At 34.4% G+C, this 23,544-nt stretch overlaps 13 protein-coding genes and 3 pseudogenes across 16 annotated transcripts, besides 2 other annotated features; 10 read left to right on the forward strand and 6 right to left on the reverse strand.

Moving 5' to 3' along the window:
- Window positions 1-942: 942 nt before the first annotated feature.
- TVAGG3_0929320 (protein of unknown function, DUF4106 family) lies at window positions 943-1,660 on the forward strand (the record flags this gene model as incomplete). The annotated part of the gene is made up of 1 exon (XM_051252526.1): window positions 943-1,660. A coding segment is annotated over one exon (718 nt), but the record flags the coding sequence as incomplete, so codon positions are not given.
- Window positions 1,661-2,064: 404 nt separating this feature from the next.
- TVAGG3_0929330 lies at window positions 2,065-3,050 on the forward strand (annotated as a pseudogene). The gene has a single exon. A coding segment is annotated over exon 1 (986 nt).
- A 464-nt stretch (window positions 3,051-3,514) lies between these two features.
- Window positions 3,515-4,297, forward strand: TVAGG3_0929350 (annotated as a pseudogene). The gene has a single exon. A coding segment is annotated over exon 1 (783 nt).
- Window positions 3,515-4,297: a mobile genetic element.
- A 54-nt stretch (window positions 4,298-4,351) lies between these two features.
- Window positions 4,352-20,478: a mobile genetic element.
- Window positions 6,273-6,485, forward strand: TVAGG3_0929370 (uncharacterized protein; the record flags this gene model as incomplete). The annotated part of the gene is made up of 1 exon (XM_051252527.1): window positions 6,273-6,485. The coding sequence occupies one exon, from the start codon at window positions 6,273-6,275 to the stop codon at window positions 6,483-6,485; it is 213 nt and encodes a 70-aa protein (XP_051078101.1).
- On the forward strand, window positions 6,811-7,626 carry TVAGG3_0929380 (uncharacterized protein; the record flags this gene model as incomplete). The annotated part of the gene is made up of 1 exon (XM_051252528.1): window positions 6,811-7,626. One exon carries the CDS (start codon window positions 6,811-6,813, stop codon window positions 7,624-7,626), a length of 816 nt encoding a protein of 271 aa, XP_051078102.1.
- On the forward strand, window positions 7,769-8,350 carry TVAGG3_0929390 (His-Me finger endonucleases family; the record flags this gene model as incomplete). The annotated part of the gene is made up of 1 exon (XM_051252529.1): window positions 7,769-8,350. The coding sequence occupies one exon, from the start codon at window positions 7,769-7,771 to the stop codon at window positions 8,348-8,350; it is 582 nt and encodes a 193-aa protein (XP_051078103.1).
- On the forward strand, window positions 8,392-8,811 carry TVAGG3_0929400 (uncharacterized protein; the record flags this gene model as incomplete). The annotated part of the gene is made up of 1 exon (XM_051252530.1): window positions 8,392-8,811. One exon carries the CDS (start codon window positions 8,392-8,394, stop codon window positions 8,809-8,811), a length of 420 nt encoding a protein of 139 aa, XP_051078104.1.
- On the reverse strand, window positions 8,828-9,283 carry TVAGG3_0929410 (uncharacterized protein; the record flags this gene model as incomplete). Its single annotated transcript, XM_051252531.1, has 1 exon — window positions 8,828-9,283. The coding sequence occupies one exon, from the start codon at window positions 9,281-9,283 to the stop codon at window positions 8,828-8,830; it is 456 nt and encodes a 151-aa protein (XP_051078105.1).
- Window positions 9,320-10,195, forward strand: TVAGG3_0929420 (protein of unknown function, DUF4106 family; the record flags this gene model as incomplete). The annotated part of the gene is made up of 1 exon (XM_051252532.1): window positions 9,320-10,195. The coding sequence occupies one exon, from the start codon at window positions 9,320-9,322 to the stop codon at window positions 10,193-10,195; it is 876 nt and encodes a 291-aa protein (XP_051078106.1).
- Window positions 11,256-12,094, reverse strand: TVAGG3_0929430 (annotated as a pseudogene). The gene has a single exon. A coding segment is annotated over exon 1 (839 nt).
- TVAGG3_0929440 (organellar and viral DNA polymerase type B) lies at window positions 12,643-13,524 on the reverse strand (the record flags this gene model as incomplete). Its single annotated transcript, XM_051252533.1, has 1 exon — window positions 12,643-13,524. One exon carries the CDS (start codon window positions 13,522-13,524, stop codon window positions 12,643-12,645), a length of 882 nt encoding a protein of 293 aa, XP_051078107.1.
- TVAGG3_0929450 (phage tail repeat-like family) lies at window positions 17,215-17,796 on the reverse strand (the record flags this gene model as incomplete). The annotated part of the gene is made up of 1 exon (XM_051252534.1): window positions 17,215-17,796. The coding sequence occupies one exon, from the start codon at window positions 17,794-17,796 to the stop codon at window positions 17,215-17,217; it is 582 nt and encodes a 193-aa protein (XP_051078108.1).
- On the reverse strand, window positions 17,816-17,971 carry TVAGG3_0929460 (uncharacterized protein; the record flags this gene model as incomplete). Its single annotated transcript, XM_051252535.1, has 1 exon — window positions 17,816-17,971. One exon carries the CDS (start codon window positions 17,969-17,971, stop codon window positions 17,816-17,818), a length of 156 nt encoding a protein of 51 aa, XP_051078109.1.
- On the forward strand, window positions 18,503-19,369 carry TVAGG3_0929470 (uncharacterized protein; the record flags this gene model as incomplete). The annotated part of the gene is made up of 1 exon (XM_051252536.1): window positions 18,503-19,369. The coding sequence occupies one exon, from the start codon at window positions 18,503-18,505 to the stop codon at window positions 19,367-19,369; it is 867 nt and encodes a 288-aa protein (XP_051078110.1).
- Window positions 20,479-20,616: 138 nt separating the features above from the next.
- On the forward strand, window positions 20,617-21,246 carry TVAGG3_0929480 (uncharacterized protein; the record flags this gene model as incomplete). Its single annotated transcript, XM_001317708.2, has 1 exon — window positions 20,617-21,246. A coding segment is annotated over one exon (630 nt), but the record flags the coding sequence as incomplete, so codon positions are not given.
- A 484-nt stretch (window positions 21,247-21,730) lies between these two features.
- On the reverse strand, window positions 21,731-22,093 carry TVAGG3_0929490 (uncharacterized protein; the record flags this gene model as incomplete). Its single annotated transcript, XM_051252537.1, has 1 exon — window positions 21,731-22,093. One exon carries the CDS (start codon window positions 22,091-22,093, stop codon window positions 21,731-21,733), a length of 363 nt encoding a protein of 120 aa, XP_051078111.1.
- Window positions 22,094-23,544: the final 1,451 nt, after the last annotated feature.

The following is a 23,544-nucleotide window of genomic DNA, read 5'->3' on the forward strand; positions in this document are numbered from 1 at the left end:
TTTATGTTAGAATGTTAGATCTAACCTCTTTTCTAACATGTTTTCTAACATCGTAGAAAACTCATGATTTCATCGTAAATGTTTTGTCAAGACTTCTTCATCGTAAATGTTTTGTCAAGACTTCTTCGTAAAATCAGACAAAAATATATTTTATGTTAGAATGTTAGATCTAACCTCTTTTCTAACCTCTTTTCTAACCTCATGAATTTTCATGAACTTTCTTTACAAAGTCTTTACGATGAAGAACTTTACAAAGTCTCAACAAAACATTGACAAGAAAGTTCATGAGAAAGACTTTACAAAGTCTTTACGATGAAGAACTTTACGAAGAAATCTCAACAAAGTCTTTACGAAGAAGTCTTGACAAAACATTTACGATGAAATCATGAAAATTCAAGAGGGTAGAAAACATGTTAGAAAAGAGGTTAGATCTAACATTCTAACATAAAATATATTTTTATTGAATTCCGTATGAAATTTCATGAGTTTTGTATGTTTTAGACCATGTTAGAAAACATGTTAGAAAAGAGGTTAGATCTAACATTCTAACATAAAATATATTTTTGTCTGATTTACACTCATTTACGAAGAAGTCTTAACAAAGTCTTTACGAAGAAATCTCAACAAAACATAGACAAGAAAGTTCATGAGAAATTAGATGAAGAAGTCTTAACAAAGTCTTTACGAAGAAATCTCAACAAAACATAGACAAGAAAGTTCATGAGAAATTAGATGAAGAAGTCTTGACAAAACATTTACGAAGAAATTCATGAAAATTCAAGAGGGTAGAAAAGAGGTTAGAAAAGAGGTTAGATATACCCTTCTACCCTAAAATATATTTTTGGGTCATTTACACTCATTTACGAAGAAATCTCAACAAAGTCTTTACGAAGAAGTCTTTACAAAACATCTGTCAAAAGCCGCTTTTTAACTTCACTTAAAATGCCACGTAAGCTACGTAAGAATATACGTAAGAGGAAGAGAGCATTGAAACATCCAATAGTAAGACTGACACCACAACAACAGTTGCAACAACAAATGCTGAATGACCCCACTATGTTGCAACAAATGTCAAGCAATCCTATGCTTTTAAACCGAGTTGTTGGTGCACAGAGTGGAGGTTTAAGAGCGGCACTTTTAGCGAAAATGGCAGGCTATGGTGGAGCTGCAGACGGAACAGCCTATAACCCTCAAAGTCAAATGAATTTGAGTTCACTCAAAAATCAAATAACAGATGTCAAAAAGTCAAACATAGACATACAGAAGCAAATAAGTGAAAACGAAAAGAAACTAGAATATGACAGACACACAAAGAAACTCAATGAGTTAAACGTAGAGAAAAAGAAGAAAGAAGAACAACTGAAAGAACTAAGTACAGAGGAATATGCGAAAAAAGTGTCAGAAAAAGCAGCAGAAGTAGCAAAAATGGAACAAGATGTCATAAATTTGAAAAACCATACTACTCAATATAAAATACTGAAAGATGAAGAGATAAAACAAAAAGCCCTGAAGACATATATGGATAGCGATGAGTATAAAAAAGAAGTTGAAGCAAATGTAAAGGCAGAAAAACTTTTACAGTTGCAAAACCAAACCGTACAGTATGAAAACTTAGCACAAGAAAGTAAAAATAACGACGCGGCTATGCAAAAGGCAATGAAAAGCGCAGAATATATAAAAGCTAACAATGACTGGTTAGATGCCCAAGCCAACGCTAAAGCAGCCCAACTCATAGGGTCAATAAGGACAAAAATACAAGCGGATGAAGACAGTTCAAATGAAGCTTTAATGAATGCTGACTTTAAGAACGCCTTCGAAGCTCTTCATAGTAAGGTGAAACAAGTGAACGACTTCTCATCTGGAAAGAAACTGAAGTCTGAAGGTTTCGACAAAGAGTTAAAAGAAGTAGCACAAAATATGACGAAAATAACAGATGCAGCAACGAGACAGGCAGTTCAAAGTGCCTATGACGCCGTTAGAGCAACTGTTGTGGAAAGTCAAGAAAAAGAGTTACAACAGACCAAAACAGACCTAGTAAATGCTTTCTTAAGAACGAAAAGTCAGGTAGGACATTATGCTGCAGATGGAACATATGTGCCAGCTGGTGGAACTTATATACCAGCTGGTGGAACTTATATACTAGCTAGTGGAACTTATATACCACCAAACCCTCCAAGAGAAGCACCTGCACCAGGACTACCTAAAACATTTACATCGTCACATGGACACAGACACAGGCATGCACCAAAACCAACACAACAACCAACAGTTCAAAATCCAGCACAGCAACCAACAGTTCAAAATCCAGCACAACAACAACAACCAGCACAACAACAACAACCAGCACAACAACCACCTCCACAACCAGCACAGCAACCACCTCCACAACCAGCACAGCAACCAACAGTTCAAAACCCTGCACAACAACAACCACAAACAGAGCAAGGACATAAAAGAAGTAGAGAACAAGGAAACCAAGAATTCTTAAAAATGCTTAAAGAAGAGTGTGGTTTCCCAGATAGTATTGACTTTAGTGACAGATATAAAGAAGCTATTGGAAAGTTCAAGGATGGAAATACTGACCCGAACCTATTTAGCTTTATGCTCAGCACCAAAACGGATATAATCTCAAACCTGGAAAATACAAGCTCGCTAAGGGATATGATTTAATAGCATATCATCCAAATGACATGGATGAATTTACTCCGAGATATTTGATGTCAGAGCTAAATGACAATTCAACTTTCGTCATGAAACGCGTAAAAAATAGAGACGGAACGAAAGAACAAAAGCTTATGAATGCGGATGACGTAGATAGGGAACTTTTTAAAAACGGTCTCGGAATATATGAAATGCCAGCAGATGAGGTACAAGAAACTCCACAGGAAGAAGTTCAGATACAACCAGACATGGAAGAAATAGTTCAGCAACAACAGCTAGAAGAGCCTGAAGGAAACGAACAAGTCACTCCTTTGGAAACTAACTTCACAGAACTAGATGAAGATTTGGAACAGCCGAAAATCTTGACCCTCAACAAGAGTATGAGGTGAATATGGAATCTTTCCAAGAGTCTAAAAAATTCGGCTGACATAGTAGAAGAATATCGAAAAATGTTTGCCGACATACAAAAGACTCCAACATCAGATGAAAATATCCAGCATAGAATGAAGAACTGAAAAAAATGTACACAAATACAACAACCCTTTTTACTTACGAGCATTTAACGTTCAATCTTCGGATGAACTCGGTGAAGATAAAAGGTTAAATTTCAAGAAAACATATAGAAATGAAACATTGTTTAAAGTTCATTCAGAACCTAACCAAGATGGAAACAAACCTACTTTTGTTTCTGCAGACGATGGAACTACAATGAGATGGGGTCATAAAGCTAATCCAGATAGGTGGTTCATAAACTTACAACCACAATTCCAAGAAGTTGTAGACGCAATGGAAGTCAATGGTGAACCAGATATAGCTGGTATTTTAAGCGCGGCTTTAATGCCATTGAAAAGATATGAAAGATGCAGATATTTTGGACCAGTATGAAATGAACATGGCTGATGGAAATATAACACCTGACGTTCTAGAACATTTATCTCAAAGAACTACACAGAACCATAGAGATGGTATATTTGGTGAAGAGTTTAGAAAGAAAGTTAGGGAGAGAGAAGGAAGAGAACCTATTGTACATGACCTTGCAAACGAAAGTTTACAAAATGTCATAAAACTTACTTTGCAGACATGAACCGAGAAGGGATGAATATTTAAGAAAACTCAAATGGACAGTACCAAATGAAATGTTAGTATTGAAAAACATGTTCCTTGACAAAATAAAACCAACTACAGAAATAAACGACGCAAGACTGAAAGATTGGGTAAAAGCTTTCCCATTCACAAAAGATATAGTTGGTAACATGGAAAGAAAACCAGAATGGCTACAAAAACATATATTTGGAAACGAGCTTATTCCATATGGACAGCACTGTTTGAAGAGCTTGAACCAGAAACTCAGGAAAGAGTCATGCAAACAATACGCGAAGACTCAAATACAGACTATGACAAACTCTTTCTAGGATATAGGTTACCTGAGATGGGCGACCAGAGCCAAAAGGCAAAAAGGACATGGGAAATTTGCAACATACTAGATGAACATAATGCAAAGATGCAACAACTTCAAGCAGAGGGCAATGAAGGAAAAAGAAGAGTTAAAAACTCAGTCAGGAAGAAAGTAAAGCTTGGTCCAGTGGGTTCTATTATGACATATAAATCCAACTATTCTATATTTTTACTCATATGAAATGTACGCCGCTCAGAATATAACGCCAACAGTTTTGGATGCATGAATGGAAATGTTTCCGAATGGTATAACGAATGCGACAATGCCATTAGAAGGTCAGAAATAGTTCCTGGAACTTACGAATATACAACTGCTGTTTCTTATGGAAACGTAGGTGAGTTTGGAGAAGGTTCTTCAACAACAGTAGATATTGCTTGCGACAGGTTTCATATAATTTCTATTGACAACTCTTTCTTATACGTGGAACAAGACATTGAAATAAAACCTTCTGCCAAGTTGTCTGACAAGAAAGGTTGCAATGGAATTTTCTATGTCGGATACCAATATGCTCCAGAAGTTTTCATGGGATATAAGATATATTCTAACTCTGACTTAGTTCAAACAGTAACATGGGCAAACTATGAATGGTTCGCTTTGAGAAACTCAGTACAACCACAAGCTAGAGAACAAACAGACCAGTATGCAACTATTGAGAAAATAAGAAGACTTGACCCTAACGTTCCAGGAGTTTATGTTGACCTTTCTGGACAAATGAAATGCAGTCACAAAGTAAAATTGAAACTTAGAGTTCCTTTGTCATCTTTCCTCATCTTCAGGTTTTTAAGATACTTGCCAAACTGGGCAGGAAAAATTTCTATCGAACTTACTCCAAGCAAAAATAACTTAGTCATTGCACCAACACAAGACCCATTCACTCTTACAGACGTAAAGGAGCAAATCAAACGTCATTCGCCGATTTTGCAAAGACAAAGTTGACTTAGACTTTGGTTTCTCAAACCTCAACACTGAAGTAAACTACTACTTCAATGCTGCTGGAACTGCTTGGGACCCAGTTAAGTTCACATGCGAAAAGTTTGAATGCAAGAGAATAGAAAGCAGACTTGCAGTCTATATGTTGGACCCAGATATTTCAAATGCTTTAGCTGCCAAATATATTGCAGTTCCACTTATGTTCCCTATACACCAAATATCTGTCAAAGACTTTGCAGGTGAAGTTGGAAACCAAAGTGCTGACCCAGGTGCAAGAACAGATATTGCTTTAACAACTGCAATGAAACATGCAGATACTATGTTTGTACTGTTCAGACGAACTATAAATGACTATTCTTGCTTCTACAACCCTGGTATTAAATATCATATAAACATAGATGGCAAATACTATCCAAGAGAAGAATATTCTACAGTTGAGGATATGAGGTCATACAACTTGACATTAGATGCTATGAACTTTAACAACAACTTCACAACAACCATTAACCCTGAAATGCAAAGTTCTATTATGCCATATGTGAAAGTATGGACTCATACAGGAGTCAAAAACTCAATATACAAATGGAGACCGTTCAAACTTTTGGCTTGGCATTCCATTTGCTGACTCAGAAGACTTTATGGGTGGTATTTCAACTGTTGGTACAGTTCAAATACAATATACTGGTGACAGAGACGGTCCAATGAATTGAAAGCAAAGAAGTTTACAAAACCAATAGCACTTTTCACGGAAGATGCTCTTTTGAAAATTCGTTCGATGAAACCTGCTGGGGCTCCTCAGATTGGTATAACGACAGCTTCCATCGAGCAGATTTTGGCAGCAGGTCAGTAAGTTGTTCTTGAACTGACTTCTCTCCGTCAAATATTGACAGTACGCCAGTTTTGATATAATATTGTATTATAAACTTACCTTTAGAAATATCGGTCAGTTTTGTTGTTATATTTTTGTCTGCTTCAAGAACTTTCACCATTTCAGTTATACCAACTTTCTTTGCTTTATGAAAATATTTTGGTTCAGCAAAGACTGCTATTCTATAACATTTTCCATTGTTTGTGTAAAGAACTATTCTGTCAATGTATTTGTATTGTTTGTGTGTGTAAACTTTGTTTGCTTCAATTCGAAGAGATACTCAAATACGTCCATCTTTTTATTCTAAGTAAAATGTCATTTCCGAAAAATAGAAGCGTAAGTGTTTCAAAAGGTTTAATGGCGGTGGCAGATGTGAAGTTAAATTCACCAACTCAAACAAACAGTCAAAGTGTTGTTGTCAATGTCAAAGAAAGAGATGTTGAAGTGGGGAAACCATACGAAGACGAAGATGGTATAACAATAGTTCCTGTAAAAGAACAACCAACATATCCTGAAGTTAGCAGAGACTTAAGTTCTGTTGCAGATATTCGAAACGACTACCACAACTAAAGACAAACTTAAAACTCAGGAGAAGATTTGTCAGGCTTTGGGTATAATGTTAAACTTGGTCGAACACAACCCTGTAAAAGTGAACTCATATGTCATTGCACCTCATGAATTTTGAAAGAACTATTGAAACTTTTGACAGAGGCAGACGATATAAACATCAAAGAAATAGAACCCGACATTGCTTGCTGTGGTGTTTCATATAATGTCATTGACAAGATATACGTTATGAAAGGAGGTGAAACGTTGAACTTAAAATATAGTTTCCCAGACGTCATAAAAATATTTGACGACCACAACATTTCATTAAAATTTACTTGCTAAGTAAATGGCAGAAGACATAGTGGTTTATACTATTACGACTAAAAACCCTGAGTCATATAATTCTATAACAACAAACTTACAAAGTCCTCAAGGACGATATTGTAAACTAACCTTAAACACAATGACGACTAAAGCCTGTTTTGCTCTTTTGACACCAGAAGATTTTATTGTTGTGAATGGTAAAAAATACTCCTTTGAAGATACTTACTCAGATATACCACCAACAGGTTTTGTTGACTTATTTAATACTTTAAGGACGGATGTAACATGTGCTGCAACTAGAGCAGGTTTCATTATGTTTGGATGTCCGACTGAGTTTACTATAAACGATATGAGCTATAATACAAAACTTATATCTGGTTTTTACTACCAACAATTTCCTATAACAGGAAAAGGTGTCATACAAGGTCTATCCGTTCCATTGACTTTAAGTACACCTATTTTATATATTGTTTCAAACTTAGGTTCAAAGTGCTATTCGAATGTCGACAGAAACTACTATGACCAAAAGATACTCATGCGTATAAACAACACTTTCTCTGCTGGTTTGCCTATTGTTCATTCGAATGCAGAGTTTTCAGCTTTAGTAAACTCAAACACTTTAGCAAACATAAACTTAACCTTAGTTGACGCAAACTTTGTTCCTGTAAAACTTTTATGTCCTATGTATTTGTCAATGACGGCAGAAAGTTTCGAATTGGAAGATGCAACTGGTGAAAGTATTGTATTACAAGAACAACTTCAACAACAAATAGCTCAAGAACAACTTCAACAACAAATAGCTCAAGAACAACAAATGCAACAAATAGCTCAAGAATAAAAAAAATATTTTTTTTTATTTGAAATGTACGCTGAGTTTTGTTGGAGAAGACCGTCAGACAACATGTTTGTTAGATGAGAAGTAAAACATTGCATGAAATAAAACATTTTTTCAAAAAAAATATTTTTTTATTTTATTTGAAATGTACGCTGAGTCTGTCGGAAAAGACTGTTGGAAAACTTGTTTGTTAGATGAGAAATATGAAATTCACTGTTGTGAGTCATTTGAAGTCAGAAACAAAAAGACAAAAAGAGTTTTAAGCGAATGGGAGCAAAATAACGGATATGCTAGGATGAGGATTGGTGGAAAACACTATTTTAAACATGTTGTCATTGCAACTCATTTTATACCGAACCCTAACAATCTACCTTTTGTAGACCATATAAACCATATAAGAAACGACAATAGACTTGAAAATTTACGCTGGGTCACTTGTTCTGAAAACAGTAAGAACAGAGGCAAAATTAGAGATATTGTATTCGAATTTGTCGACGAACTAGAAGATGAAACAATTGAAATTACAGACTATGGCAAGCATGCGTTTGAGTTTTACTACTATAGCGAAGAACAAGACTCTTTCTACTTTTATACCGGCGTAAACTATAGAAAATTACAAGTATGTTTTACTAATGGCTATGCTTATGTAAACGCTAGAGATACAGATGGAAAAAACGTTAAAATACTTCTTAACAAATTCAAGAAGCTATATGGCATACCATTTTAAAACGTTTTTAAAAAAAAATATTTTTTTATCCGATAGAAAAGATGACGAAATATATTTCAGTCAACAAATATATGTCAGGACTTAAAGAAGAACTAGACCCATTCATATATTTGAATGTTTACTTCTACCATTTTGAAAAGTCTACATTTGACAAAGTTTGGAACATCGAACCAGTTAAGTTTGCTATTGTGACTAAAAATGGTGCGAAATTTGAAGACTTAGACATAGAAGGTTTGTTAGCAGTCAAAGAAAATTTTGACAGAAGGTTCTCAAACCTTAAAGAAGGCAAAGCATACAAACTTGTTATACCTTATGAACCAAAGAAAGCAGACGACTATGAATATTATGAGTCTAAGATAGTTGAAGTTCAAGGTAAATTGGGTAAAAAGATTTTAGAGTCTAAGCCAGTGTTTGCTCCTAAAGAGGAAGAGAACATTGACATTGACCCAGAAATGTTCTAAAAATAAAATTTTATTTTTACATGTCATATCTCACCTTCTCTGGAACTGGTTCAGGTTCTTTCTTCTCTTCTTCTACTTTCTTTTCTTTCTTTTCTCTCTTCTTCTTCTTTTCTGGTGGAGTTATGTCAAATTTCTCAGAACCATATTTATGTAAAAGTTCTTTGTCCTTTAATAGCTCTTCTATTCTGTTTCCTATTTCATCTTCAAGAACAGCGCATGTGTCTTCTTTGCATTCTAAGAACTTTTGTTGGACTTCATCTCTCCAAGAGGCGTCATCTCTGTCAACAAGTCTGTCATTGACAAACTTAAAGACTTCTCTGCCTAATGTTTTATGGTTCTTGTCATATTCCCAGAAACAGAACTTTAGAACAAATTCACCTTTCTTGTTTACACTATGTAAGATTTTATGGTCGACAGATGTTTTGCTGTCAAAAAGTTTGTCTCGAATATAGATAGCGAAATCGCTAGACATTTTCAAAAAGATAAAAATTTTAATTTTTCTAAAAATATGTTAGAAAAAAAGTTTGCTGACATTGACAAAAAATTTGAGAATGTTTTAAACAAGAACAAGAGGAAGTTAGAAAATGCTCAGATAAAGCCTATACATGACAAGTTCTTATTTGCTCAGAATGGTATAACAGGTCTAATCGCACCACCTGGGTCGGGTAAGACTTTCACTTATCTTAAAATGGCTGCACAACAACAAGAACTAGATGAGAAGAACCCATTCTATGAGTTAGTAGTCATTTGTAGTACTTCTGGTCAATTTGACCAAACCGTAAATTCGTTCAAAGATATTATAAAGAAGTCTAAGTTAGTATGTATAAAAGACTCTGAGTTGTTAGATTGGATAAAGAAGTACCAAAGAAGAGTTTTGAAGTACAATGCTATAAATGAGTATATAAATTCGAAGTTTAAAGACCCAAATGAGGAAATGCAGAGAATATTAGAGAAGAAACACTTCAGAAACAAACAGAAAGAGATAGAATACATTTCGAAGAAATTGCAATCTTACGATTGGAAGACTTACCCTCATAGATGTCTTCTTATCTTAGATGACTTTGCTTCTCATCCTTTGTTAAAGAACAGAGAACAAGACATGTGTCGAATTCTTAAGAAGCTCAGACACTTTAACATCTCAGTTGTCATTTGTGTACAGACAGCCAAGAGTTTAAGTAAGGATGTAAAGAGAATACTTACTGATATCATACTTTTCCCTGGATTGTCCGAAGACGATTTCATGGAACTTATGAAAGAGTCCATGGCAGGTAAGTTTGACAGACATGAACTATGGGAGAAGTACAAAGTCATACAAGACCCTCATACTTCTTTCAGAATTCATATCTACGCAAACAAAGTTCAAATTGTAAAAAGTCAAGCTTGAAAAATGTAAGTGTTTGAGTCTTAGTCTGTTGTGGTGCTGGGGCTGTCGGTTCTTCTGGCTTTGGAATGGACTCGGTTGGTGGTACGTCGGACATTCGTTTGTGTCTTAACCGTCTTTGTTCTGAAACAATATAATATTGTACTGAATTTATACAACATTGTCTTGAAAAAGTACAATATTGTACTGAATTTATACAACATTGTCTTGAAAAAGTACAATATTGTCTTGAAAAAGTACAACATTGTTCTGAAAAAGTACAACATTGTTCTGAAAAAGTTCAAGACTTGTTCTGAAAAAGTACAGCTGTACTCAAATTTGAGAGACATTGTACTGAATTTATACAACATTGTTCTGAAAAAGTACAATATTGTACTGAATTTATACAACATTGTCTTGAAAAAGTACAATATTGTACTGAATTTATACAATATTGTCTTGAAAAAGTACAATATTGTCTTGAAAAAGTACAATATTGTCTTGAAAAAGTACAACATTGTCTTGAAAAAGTACAACATTGTACTGAATTTATACAACATTGTCTTGAAAAAGTACAACATTGTTCTGAAAAAGTACAACATTGTCTTGAAAAAGTACAATATTGTCTTGAAAAAGTACAACATTGTTCTGAAAAAGTACAACATTGTTCTGAAAAAGTACAACATTGTTCTGAAAAAGTACAATATTGTCTTGAAAAAGTACAACATTGTTCTGAAAAAGTACAACATTGTTCTGAAAAAGTACAACATTGTTCTGAAAAAGTTCAAGACTTGTTCTGAAAAAGTACAGCTGTACTCAAATTTGAGAGACATTGTACTGAATTTATACAACATTGTTCTGAAAAAGTACAATATTGTACTGAATTTATACAACATTGTCTTGAAAAAGTACAATATTGTACTGAATTTATACAACATTGTCTTGAAAAAGTACAATATTGTACTGACTCAGTATGGAGCTTGACCCCTTAGACGAAGCAATTTATCTAATTGAAATTAACGAGCTTGTTAAAGACTTCCTCAGGCAGAATGTAAAAGGCAAGCTTGAAAAATAAATGGTTCATCTACTCTACTTGTTTGAAGTTGTCAAAATACTCTGTTATTTTTTCCTTTAACAATGGTAAATCTTCTTTGAATGTAAGTATTGTACAACCTTTCATATCATAGTGTGTTTGAGGTAACGTATCTTGAACTATTTGTTTCACATCTTCATTCGGAGTCATTGAAATCGGTAAGTTTTCGCGATAGAACCAATTTCTGTCAGATTTGTAAATCTTAGCAAGGTCGTAAAAGCTTGTTGTGTTTCTTCTGACTAAATGCAACATAACCATATCTCTGTCTTCTTCATTTTCCATCTCTTCAGTGTAAATCATATACTTATAGTTCTTTTCCTTTCCTTTTGGTACCGAACGTGGTATTCTTTTCTGTATGTTTTTGTCTTTTGCTTCAAGCTTGTTTTCCATCTCTTCACGTTCTTGTCTATGAATTTCGTCAAGAAGTTTACAAACATACCATGAATAGCGAGCTGAACCCATTGTGCCACATTATTTACAAGAAGTCTATGTACATAATATCCTCTCAAACCGTTTGGCAATTTTTCACGATTTTCATAGAGTTTTGGCGACTGGGGTTTTTCTCCCACTCGCTGTTCTTCACGATTTTCAGAAAAAAGTATGTCTCGCTGTGCTTCATTTAATAGTTCAATAGTGCTTTGGTTCCTAAACCAGTCTTTAGGAAGCTTAGTATCTGGAGCAAAACATGCTGTCAAAATACTTTGCATTTGGTACATGTCATCTTTGACCGAACGAATGAGACGTAACTGTTTGTTATACTGTATGTACTCATATTCTTCATTTATAGCTTCATGGACTATAACTGTTGTTGTGTTCTCTGTTGTTGACATATCTGTCTTTACATACAAAATAAAAAAATAAAAAAAAATAAAATTAGCGTTATTTTTTCTGTCTTAAGGAAATTCACGATTTCATCGTATATGTTTTGTCAAGACTTCTTCTTCGTAAATGTTTTGTCACCTCTTGAATTTTCATGATTTCATCGTATATGTTTTGTCAAGACTTCTTCGTAAATGTTTTGTCAAGACTTCTTCTTCGTAATGAGCGTAAATCAGACAAAAATATATTTTATGTTAGAATGTTAGATCTAACATGTTTTCTAACACGTTTTCTAACATGGTCTAAAACACACAAAACTCATGAAATTTCAAGACTTCTTCGTAAATGTTTTGTCAAGACTTCTTCGTAATGAGCGTAAATCAGACAAAAATATATTTTATGTTAGAATGTTAGATCTAACATGTTTTCTAACACGTTTTCTAACATGGTCTAAAACACACAAAACTCATGAAATTTCATACGGAATTCAATAAAAATAATGTTTATGTTAGAATGTTAGATCTAACATGTTTTCTAACATGTTTTCTAACATAACTATTTACAAGCGTTTTACATGGTATATGTTGCGATGGTTCATGACTCTAAACAATTTCGTAGCTTCTATTTCTTCTTTTAGTACATCGAATGTTTTAACGATACCGAAAGTTTCTTTATACTTCTTCTTGACGTCAGATAGAAGGAAATCGTCAGCTGTTGGATAGTTTTTGTTCAGAAATGCTAACATGTTCATTTTATCTTCTGCTGGCTTTTCTGCTTCTTTCTTTAAGTCTGCATAGTCGTTTCGCATACGTTCTATCTCTTTGACGGAGTAGTTATATTTCCTCATTGCTGCTTTACATTTTGAACATTGCGGGTTCATTTTAGCGTTATATTCTGAAACCTTACCTGCTAAAACAACTAAGGCGTCAATGGTTTTCTTCATCTCGAACATAGCGGGTCTTATTTGTTCGTTCCATACCTTACCCCTACTATCTTTATCTCTTATTTCCCAAACACATTTTGCAACTAACGAAACAAAGTTGTCGTAGGTCTTAAATTCTTCGGATTTGTAAAGGTCAGAGATGTTCTTATATACCATGTCGCAATCTTTGTCCATGACTTTGTGGTTGCAATGAAATCCAAGAAACTCATAATTTACCTTTCGTATGAACTTCTTTATTTCTACTGAGTCAGTTGCTTTGACTTCTATTTCGTCAAATTCGGGAATAGTGAGCTTTTGTTGCTGTATTTCAGGAAGTTTAGGTAGATGGTCAATAATATCCTGCATTTCATAAAGATATTCTTCATTTGTTTCATCTTTTGCACTACAGTCTAAATCTCCTTGGAGAAGTTCTTGCTTTATCTTCTGGATTTCTGTCTCAAAAGTATATGAAGAAGGAATGAAGCTTTTCATCTCTACTAACATTGAAGTTGGGTTCATGACTAACGAGTTTGGTGCTGTTGTTGCTAACATGTTCTTACAATAAAAATAAAAAATATTTTTTTAAAAAAACCAACTTTATTTTTTATTTCGGGAAAACTCATGACAAATTCAAGAGGGTAGAAAAGAGGTTAGAAAACAGGTGAAATCTCACCTCTTCACCTAAAATATATTTTTGGTGTAAATTTCATGAAAATTCAAGAGTTTTAGACCATGTTAGAAAACGTGTTAGAAAACATGTTAGATCTAACATTCTAACATAAACATTCTCGTCAAATACAAAAAAATACAAAAAAATGACACTAACTTTATTTTCTGACTTTCACAAAAGACCAAAAATATACGCTTTACATGTATTTTCAGCAACTTCGTCAAATAATTTTATAGCACTATCTATCTCATCTACTTCAAACGTTTCTTTACCTTTCGTGGGAGCACCATACATCTTCTCAAACTTTCAAGTAGTTCTGTTTCAGCAGCTCTCATATCGTTAACAAACACAACCTTAACTCTATTGACTGTACTGTCATATCTTTGAGTTATATTATATGTTCTTCCTATCTTATATCTCTTTGTATTGAAGTCCTTCGGTTTCTGAACGATGTAAAGTAAGCCCTCACTGCAACGTTCCGTATCGAATGAACCATATTATGAAATTATATCCAACAACTGGGTCAATCCATAACAAAAACTATCGGTATAAGACTTTTGTCAATGAGATATGCTGTAGTTCCATAGAATCTTACCGATATCATAAGCTCAGGATTTCTTGTCAAAATTTTCTGAGTTGAAGCAATTCCAACCAATGCCATGTTTTCTTTCCAGATGGAGATATAATGTCTGACAAAGAATATTTGTTGTATTTCTTTGAGTATCTTACGTTTAAATCACCTATTCTAACCACTTTGGTGTCATTGTCTATCTTTTAACTGTTTCAAACTCAGTGTAACATATCTGTTCTTACATACAAAATAAAAAAATATTTTTTTAAAAAAACTAACTTTATTTTTTCTATCTTAAGGAATTTCATGAAAATTCACCTGTTGAATTTTGTATAAAAAGCAACCCGCTGTTTTCCGACGGTTGCTATATTCTTCACAAAATGCTTGTTTTGAGGTCGAGCCACTTTTGGCTTCCACCTCTTTTTTCAACCAAAAACTCATTTTTGTCGAATTCAGCACAAAATTCATGAAAATTCAAGAGTTTTAGACCATGTTAGAAAACGTGTTAGAAAACGTGTTAGATCTAACATGCTAACATAAACATTATTTTTCAATACTTTTTCAGCACTTCTCCGTAGTTGTATATGAAAGACAATTCGAGATAAAAGTCGTAGTACAATGGAACAATATGTTGCACACCATTTGTTGTGAACCAAACTTGAAAGTCAGAGAAACTGTTACTCGGTGGTTCATAGAATTTAGAAGCAAAGTCATAAAAGTCCTTACCAATACAAAGAAAACTATTGTTGCTTGAACTGAAGCTTGCATGACACATGACATTTTGAGGGTCAAACACGTTTCTATAAACTGTCAAATCTGTTGGTGGGCGTATAAACCAGAACGGACCGTCAGGTGGTAATGGTTCGTTCTGGTTTAGTAACCGAAGAAATTGTGCCCAAGAACGTTTGTCTACTTGCCAAAATAAAACTGTGTATCTCTTGGAGGGTTATTTTCAATCCTTTGAAATGAAACTGTGGAGTTCATCTTGTCATATTCTAGTTTCAGATAGTATGTTCCATTTAGTAAAGAATCGTATTTTTCTTGAAATTCCCAGTAGTATTTGTTTATTTGAGTTTGAAAGTCATTTAGAGTCTTCTCAAGACTTTCGTCTGAACGAACCGTAAAGATTCTCATTTCGTCAAATTTGTCTAGTAGACCGTCATGACCTCTATACCGCCCATGAAAATATACCGCAAACATAAACGCGTTCGTTCTTTTTGAAAACAAAACTCTTCTAAATCCTATTGCCTTTGCATCTGAAGGACTTTGAAGCCAACGAATTGGAAAGTCAACAAACTAAGCACCGGATGAAATTTCTTCATCTGATATAGTCCTACCAGCGTTTGTAAAGATATAGTCTAACGGTTTTGTATCTGCTACTTTTGTTCTTTGTTTTTCAACCTGAAACATTTAATATATGTAAAAATATACTGTTTTAAAATAAATGTTTTAAAATGGTATGCCATTTCATATTTCTCATCTAACAAACAAGTTGTCTGACTGCTCGAGGGTTAGGTTGGTATCGTTCGAACTTCACGCTTACAATTCCTTCAATTGCATTCAAAATGTCTGAGTCGGAGTCAACCATTTGTTCTCTCTTTGTAGTCTTGAAAGCGTCAAGAAGTTTTGCAGCTGTTGTGACATTGCCATTTGCATAGTATATATGACCGTCCAAATCTGTTATAGTCAATCTGAGATTGTATCCTTTCTTATTTCCGTCTTGTATGGCAGCAAGTACTCCCATGAAGCCTTCTTTGTTCTTTCCTTCGTCAAAGTTTACTGTAAAGGTTCGACCAGATGTAATTTGACTTCTAACTTCACGATACTTTTCATATGCATATCTTGTTCTTTCCATGGGAGCATGTGCGTCTTCACCTTTTCCTTTTTTCCTTCTCAAAGGATGCAACTGTTCGTTATGTTTCCAGTAGAACCTGGCAAAGCCGTCTTGTCCTTCAACCTGAGGCTCACTAACATCGAAAGGCAAGTTCATAAGACGTTCTTCTTCTAACCTCTCTAGTCTGTTTGGATAATTTGCGCGTGCTGTTTCCAAGTCCATCTCGTAGCGAAGACCAGACAATTTGTCATAGACTTTTATTGGCTTTCCCTTCCTATATTTAAACTTCTTCGAAACTTTCCAACCATATCTTTGTAACTCTGCTTTTATTCTAGCAGACCTTCTATCCATTCTATGCGAGGGCATTTTTATAAAAATAAAAAAATGTTTTTTTTAAAATGGTATGCCATATAGCTTCTTGAATTTGTTAAGATATAGTCTAACGTATTTTCCATCTGCATCTCTAGCGTTTACATAAGCATAGCCTTCCTTAGTAAAACATACTTGTAATTTCCTATAGTTTACGCCGGTATAAAAAGTAGAAAGAGTCTTGTTCTTCGCTATAGTAGTAAAACTCAGCGTATGCTTGCCATAGTCTGTAATTTCAATTGTTTCATCTTCTAGTTCATCGACAAATTCGAATACAATATCTCGAAATTTGCTTTTGTTCTTATTGTTTTCAGAACGAGTGACCCAACGCAAGTTCTCAAGTCTATTGTCGTTTCTTATACGGTTTATATGGTCTACAAAAGGTAAATTGTTAGGATTCGGTATAAAATGAGTTGCAATGACAACATGTTTAAAATAGTGTTTTCCACCCATCTTCATAGTAGTAATATCCGTTATTTCGCTCCCATTCGCTTAAAACTCTTTTTGTCTCTTTGTTTCTGACTTCAAATGACTCACAACAGTGAATTTCATATTTCTCATCTAACAAACAAGTTTCCCAACGGTCTTCTCCAACAAACTCAGCGTACATTTCAAATAAAATAAAAAAATATTTTTTTTTGAAAAAATGTTTTATTTTAAATGGTATGCCATTTCATATTTCTCATCTAACAAACAAGTTTCCCAACGGTCTTCTCCAACAAACTCAGCGTACATTTCAAATAAAAATAAAAAAATGTTTTTCCTTTACTTTACATAACCACCGGCTACCAAAAGCCTTTGACGCCAACCCATACCAGCTAATGAAGGTTGACTTTTAGTATTGAAACTAAACTTTGGTTTTGGTTTATCTTCTTCTATTGGCTTCCCTTCTTCTATTGGTTTTTCGTCACTTTTCGGTTCACCTGACTTTACTTCACTTGCAGGTATGGTTGTGTCGTCAACATCTTCATAAATATCATATGCCATTTGTTTTTGTTTTCCTTTCAACTTTTTGTGTTTGTTGTAAAGTTTAGAATATTTTGACTCTAAGTCAATGAGATGTTCTATAATGAACTGTTGGTCAGTGAAGTAAACTTTTCCATCTGTTGTCTCATAAACTCCTTCAGACTTCAATATTTTATTTGTGAGAGTCTGTTTCTTTTTTGAGATACTAGCCGTTCCATTTCTATGAAAAGTGACTTTATAGTTAGGGTTTGTATTTCCAGACCTGGCACTTTCTATTATTGAATTTTTCTCTTCATCTGTAAGTTCTTTGACAGGTTTTGACAATGGTTCTGAACTTTTTGTTTGTGGTGTCAAATCTACCGTTTCAACTTCTTCGGTCATTTCATCTCAGTAAAAAATTTTAGTTTGGTTTGTTTTCAACTGGTTGTTGTTGTTTTTTAAGTCGGTCTAAAACTTCCTGAGGTATAGGGAGGACTTGACAAACACGTGGTTGTGTAACTGCTGGAAGTCGACAAATCCATCTTGAGCCCATTTGTCTCAAAGCTATATTGTTCATTTCATCTCAGTAAAAAAATTTACATTCCCCACGTTTGAGGTGGTTGCGGTTGGTTGTTGTTTACCCATTGTTGTGCATGGTTATATCCTCTGTTAAAGAATCTTTCACCTTGGTCCATATAGTGCCCTGCTTGGTTATAGTAGTCATTTGCTTTGTTATAGTAGTTTCCTGCTTGTCTTCCTACATTGTCCATCCATCCTTGAACTTTTCCTCTTGTTTCAGGATTTGGAATAAGATTTGCTGCGTCACGTGCTACCTCCCAACCTTTCTGTACAGTTTGTATAATAGGTTGTGCTTTCTCTTTCAGTATACCTAATGTACTCAAAATCTTCCTTCCAATTCCAAATGCACCTCTGGCTATTGTTCCCACTGCGGGCAAAAATCTGGATGCAACTCCTGCTAATGCGCCAAATAAACCCATTTCTTATAGGGTAAAAAATGACGAATCCAAACAAGGACCCCTATGTTTCTAAAGCGACAAAGAAAGCACTCATGGTAAAAATCTTTAGTTCAACACCAAATGCTTGGTTTATGGATATCTTGGAAAACATTCCGAGAGTTAGAACAGATGGACCACCATACTGGCTAATATTTGTCGGTCAAAACACAAGATACTGTGAAGCCATACCATTACAGTCCAAAAATATTTTAGATGTGAAAACTGCTTTGACAATATTCGTTGACAAATACCATCCAACAAAACTGACATCTGACTGTGAAAGTTCTTTCAAATCAGATGATGTAAAAAACTATCTGCGTTCAAAAAATGTAAACCAATATTTCATTGTCGACCAAAACCATTCTGCTCTTGGTGTCATTGACAGTTGTATAAAAATCTTAAGAGACTTAAACCAACCACAAGGTGGTGAAGCAAATGAAATGTCATATGACGACAAATATAGACACTTCTCCATGGCAAAGATGAGACAAGTTTTAAATATTTACAATAACCGTAAACAAAAAGGTTTGGGAAACCACTCCCCCGAAGAAATGAAAAACAACCCTGACTTAGAGAAAGACTATATATTTAATAGTTTAGTCAAAAGAGACAAACAAGAAAGAATGCCAGGCTTCAAACTTAAGAAAGGCGACAAAGTAAAAATAGAAATACCTAAACGCGACCCATATGAAAATACTATTGACTATGACAACAACAAGTACCCGACAGGTACTCACCTTCGTGTTCGTAAAAATAGAAGAAAGTATACAAGAGAATATTATGAAGTTTTAGGCAAACATGGCAAAATGTACAGACTGCAAGCAGAAGATAAAACTACTATTGTCAGACCTCGTTTCAAACTTGTTAAGGTTCAAGGTGGTATACTTTCAAAGACAGTTCCAAACAAATATAAGACAACTCCTGACGAATATGCTAAAGAAGTGGAACATGACGACTAAGCAATTCTATACCATGCACAAACTGTCATGTAAGGTGGCATGTATTTTTTACCTAGTCCTGTAGATGTTGTTGTAAAAGTATGTTGGTGGTTTCCTCCTGGTTCAGTTTGTCGAAAAGTCTTTTTTGCTGAATGGTTATAATCTGGAGATAAAACGTCATAGCCAGCTTCATATTCTGAGTTGTATAATGGATGGTCTCGTAATGAGTGGCTATGGTCGCCAGAAAAGTTTGTTGTACCAGAATGACTATGTGGTGGCAAGTTGTCGACAGATATCGTTTTACTTCCACCTGTTTTCTTTGGAGTGTGTGCACAATACAAAAAACTTTCGAATATTTGAGTCCAAGTTCCAAAACCAAGTACTACTTCTGGTCTGGTAGAGTTCATTGACGTGTAAATAGAACCAACTGGGTAAATGGTTTGAAGTATTTCTGTCTTTAATGTTTGAAGCTCTGTTTTGTCTGCTTTCTTGTCATATAAATCTTGAGCAGTGAATTTAATATTATGTTCATCCTCCATGACATAAACATCTCTACATCTAATGTTTCTCATCGTTGTTATGTCGTCATCCGATGTTAAACCTTGTGGAAAGTTAGGAGGTTTACAATATATTGCATCCCCACCAGTTTCTTCAACCGTTCCTTCAATATTTTCTATACCAACAGTTGCGAAGAAGCTATGTGTATGAGTCTTATCTGCTTTCTTCTCTAACTTTTCTTGTAAGTTTGCAATATTTGCAATGGTATGTGTATGAGTCTTTTTAGAATATTCTTTGTCAGCTCTTGTCACTTCACTTGACATTTTATTGTCAACATATGTTTTATCCGCTTTGTCATCTAACATTGCTGGTAGTTCATCTACGTCATAGATGTTATGTGTATGGTGTTTTTGTGGGTATGTTCTATCTGTCCATGCGAGAATATAGTCTCTTGTTGCATCTACATACTCTTTGTCAGCTTTGTTGTCAATATCTGCTTTCAAAAGAAGTTCATCTATAGGTTTCTCGTTTAAAGTTCTTTTTGTTGGATTTATACAAACAGTATGGTTCTTACTGTCTTGAAACAGAAACTCGTCTGTCATTGGGTTTATCGTCAGTTTTAAGTTTCCTTCTTTCAATGACTCAGATATCTTAGAATAGTTTGAAAAGTTTGTTGTGTTCTTATTTAGAGCTTGCAAAATGAGTTGTCGGTTGTGTTGTATTTCTCTCATAGACGCTGTTTCTTTCGACATTTTTATTCTAGATAAAATATGCTTTCAATAGAAAAAGAAAATTCAAGAGTTGCTACAACTAAACCATTAGATGAACTTTTTACGAATGTCGGTCAAAAGTTTGAGACAGAGACCGTAAAGCATGAAGGCTATCGTTTTGACTACCCACTAAGATGGTTAAGAGACCCATCCGTCACAAAAGCTGTTGGCTTTCGTAGAATGAAGTTCATTTCAGAAGCCATACATGGTTTCCCATTTACGGTCGCTTTTGAAGTTCGATACTATAACAAAGAAAAACGTACGTATGAGAAATTTGAACAGGGAAAACTTTTACAAGTGAATTTGCTTGTAAACTTAGAAACAACTCTTCAAGCTTTTCAAGAAAAAATAAACGATATCTATCTCGAATATGCAAAACAGTACAACATTGACGAAGGAGAGTACCATCTCGATATTATATATGACAGGAAAAATGCAACTGTTAAAATCAATAGAATAGAAGACCTTGGAGAAGACGTTTATATTTCTACAAAATATAACAACTTGGCATGGTATAGATTTTTGAGGATGTTAAATCAGCCTGCAGAATATCCAGTACACCCGAACTTTTATGAAGTCGAAAACCCTAATGGAACATATGAAAATGTTTTCGACTCAGATGCTATTATAGTTCATGCTTCATTTTCTGGCGCACAAAACTCTTTTTTATGCCTGGCAAATGACTTTTACGAAAAACCTACAAAGCTATACGAACCACCAAGTGGAAGTATTTCAGACTTTCAAGTATGGTTTACTACAGATGGAAGAAAGAGAATAATTCCATTATACCACGCGTTTTACTTAGAACTTAGTTTCATATACAACTACTATCGAACGGTAAAAATATGATTTTTTAATACGGTTGAGGTGTTGGATTTGGTTGCCAACTAGACTGTGGTGCAGGTTCAGGCTGTTGTATAACAGGAGCTTGCTCTTCTGGTTCAGGGTCTTTAGGTATAATACCAACGAACTGACCTACTCTTTTGCCAATATTTTTGACTCCGTTCCAAATTCCTCTTCCGACGGTTTTTATTCCATTCCATATACCTCTTCCAACATTTCGAAAGAAGTTTCCTATCTTACTGAAGAAACCCATTTTACTATATGTAAAAATCTAATGTCCACCTAGTCTCTTACGTTTCCTTCTGAGTTCCATAGCATTCTTTAACTGGAGCTCATACATTCTATTTCTCCTCTGGTAGAAAACATACTCTGGGTCAACTCCTGTGTTCGCGTCATCTGCATAGAGTTGTTTATATCCCACTTCGGGGTTTGTATAAAACTCTTTCCATCTCATATTTGCATACCATGGTGGTAAGCCTAACGCAGCGTCATTTGACATGGCAGTTTGCATTTGTACATCTGTTGGCACTTGACCATAGTTTGCCATTGCAGTTTGTATTCTAACTTCATTTGGAATATTCTCTGGGTTTGGTTGTCCAGGTTGCTGTGCATTCGCTAAGTTCTGTGCGTCCATTTAATATTAGATAAAAATATCTCTTACGAGTACATATACTGAACATTTGCAGGCATTGGTTCATCTTCATATTCTCTGTACTTCTCTGCCACGTCAAATAAGTAAATGACACAATGGAAAAAACCTAAAACAAGTAGTCCAATTTCAAACCACATTTACTTACTAGTAAAATTTCTTTGTTATGACACTTTCTCCAGTTTATAGGACCTCTCTCATATTCTATCTTGTCATATCTAAACTCATAGTCATGTATGTCCTCTAACCATCTCATGACACTTTCCAAACCACTTTTATCGGATGTAAAGTAAAAGCATGGATGGTTATGTAAAACGTCTAAAGTTTCTAAAGAGTCTCTCAAAGTCCAGTCTACTTGGTATTGAAAATCCCATGTGTTATAGAACGGCGGGTCCACTATAAAGAAAACATTTTCCTTGTCTTTATATTTTTCATACAACTCTGTCCAATGACATCTCACAAACTCTATACCCTCAATATATTTTTCTATGTTCTCTTTGAAAACATTTGTATAGTTAAGATATAAAACTTTTGACATAAGTGTTTCAATGTCATGAACTCTTATAGCACCACTATATAATAGTCTAGCAGATATACTATCCCAGTCAATATACTCTGCCTTTTTCAAAACCTCTCTGACAGTATTTTTCTTATCTAATGGTATACGTTCCATCTTACCTATAGGTATCTTTTCTTTTAACTCTTTCAATATTTTGTTTGTGTCTGGTATATGTTTGAGACGGTCCATATAGTTGTCGAAGTCATTGCATATAATCTTTGAGTCAGGAAATACAGTATGGCACAAATGGGATATATAGAAACTTCCACCGAACAAGTCTACAAATGTTAGACCATTCGGTAGTTTCTTAAGTTCTCTCAATAGAATATCTTTACATCTACTCTTATTTCCAAAGAAGGGTAACGGTGGTTTTGTAAAATTCATTTTATATATATAATAAAAATGTTTTTTCCCTGAAAAGTGACAGAAAAGTGACAAAACATTTACGAAGAAGTCTTGACAAAACATTTACGATGAAATTCATGAAATTTCATGAAATTTACACCAAAAATATATTTTATGTTAGAATGTTAGATCTAACATGTTTTCTAACATGTTTTCTAACATCGTAGAAAACTCTTGAAATTTGGTCATTTACGCTCATTACGAAGAAGTTTCGACAAAACATTTACGAAGAAGTCTTGACAAAACATTTACGATGAAATCATGAGTTTTCTACGATGTTAGAAAACGTGTTAGAAAACATGTTAGATCTAACATTCTAACATAAAATATATTTTTGGGTCATTTACGCTCATTACGAAGAAATCATGACAAAACATTTACGAAGAAGTCTTGACAAAACATATACGATGAAGAAGTTTCGACAAAACATTTACGAAGAAATCATGAGTTTTCTACGATGTTAGAAAAGAGG

Source organism: Trichomonas vaginalis, chromosome I, assembly GCF_026262505.1.
Source record: "Trichomonas vaginalis G3 chromosome I, whole genome shotgun sequence".
Lineage (NCBI taxonomy): Eukaryota > Parabasalia > Trichomonadida > Trichomonadidae > Trichomonas > Trichomonas vaginalis.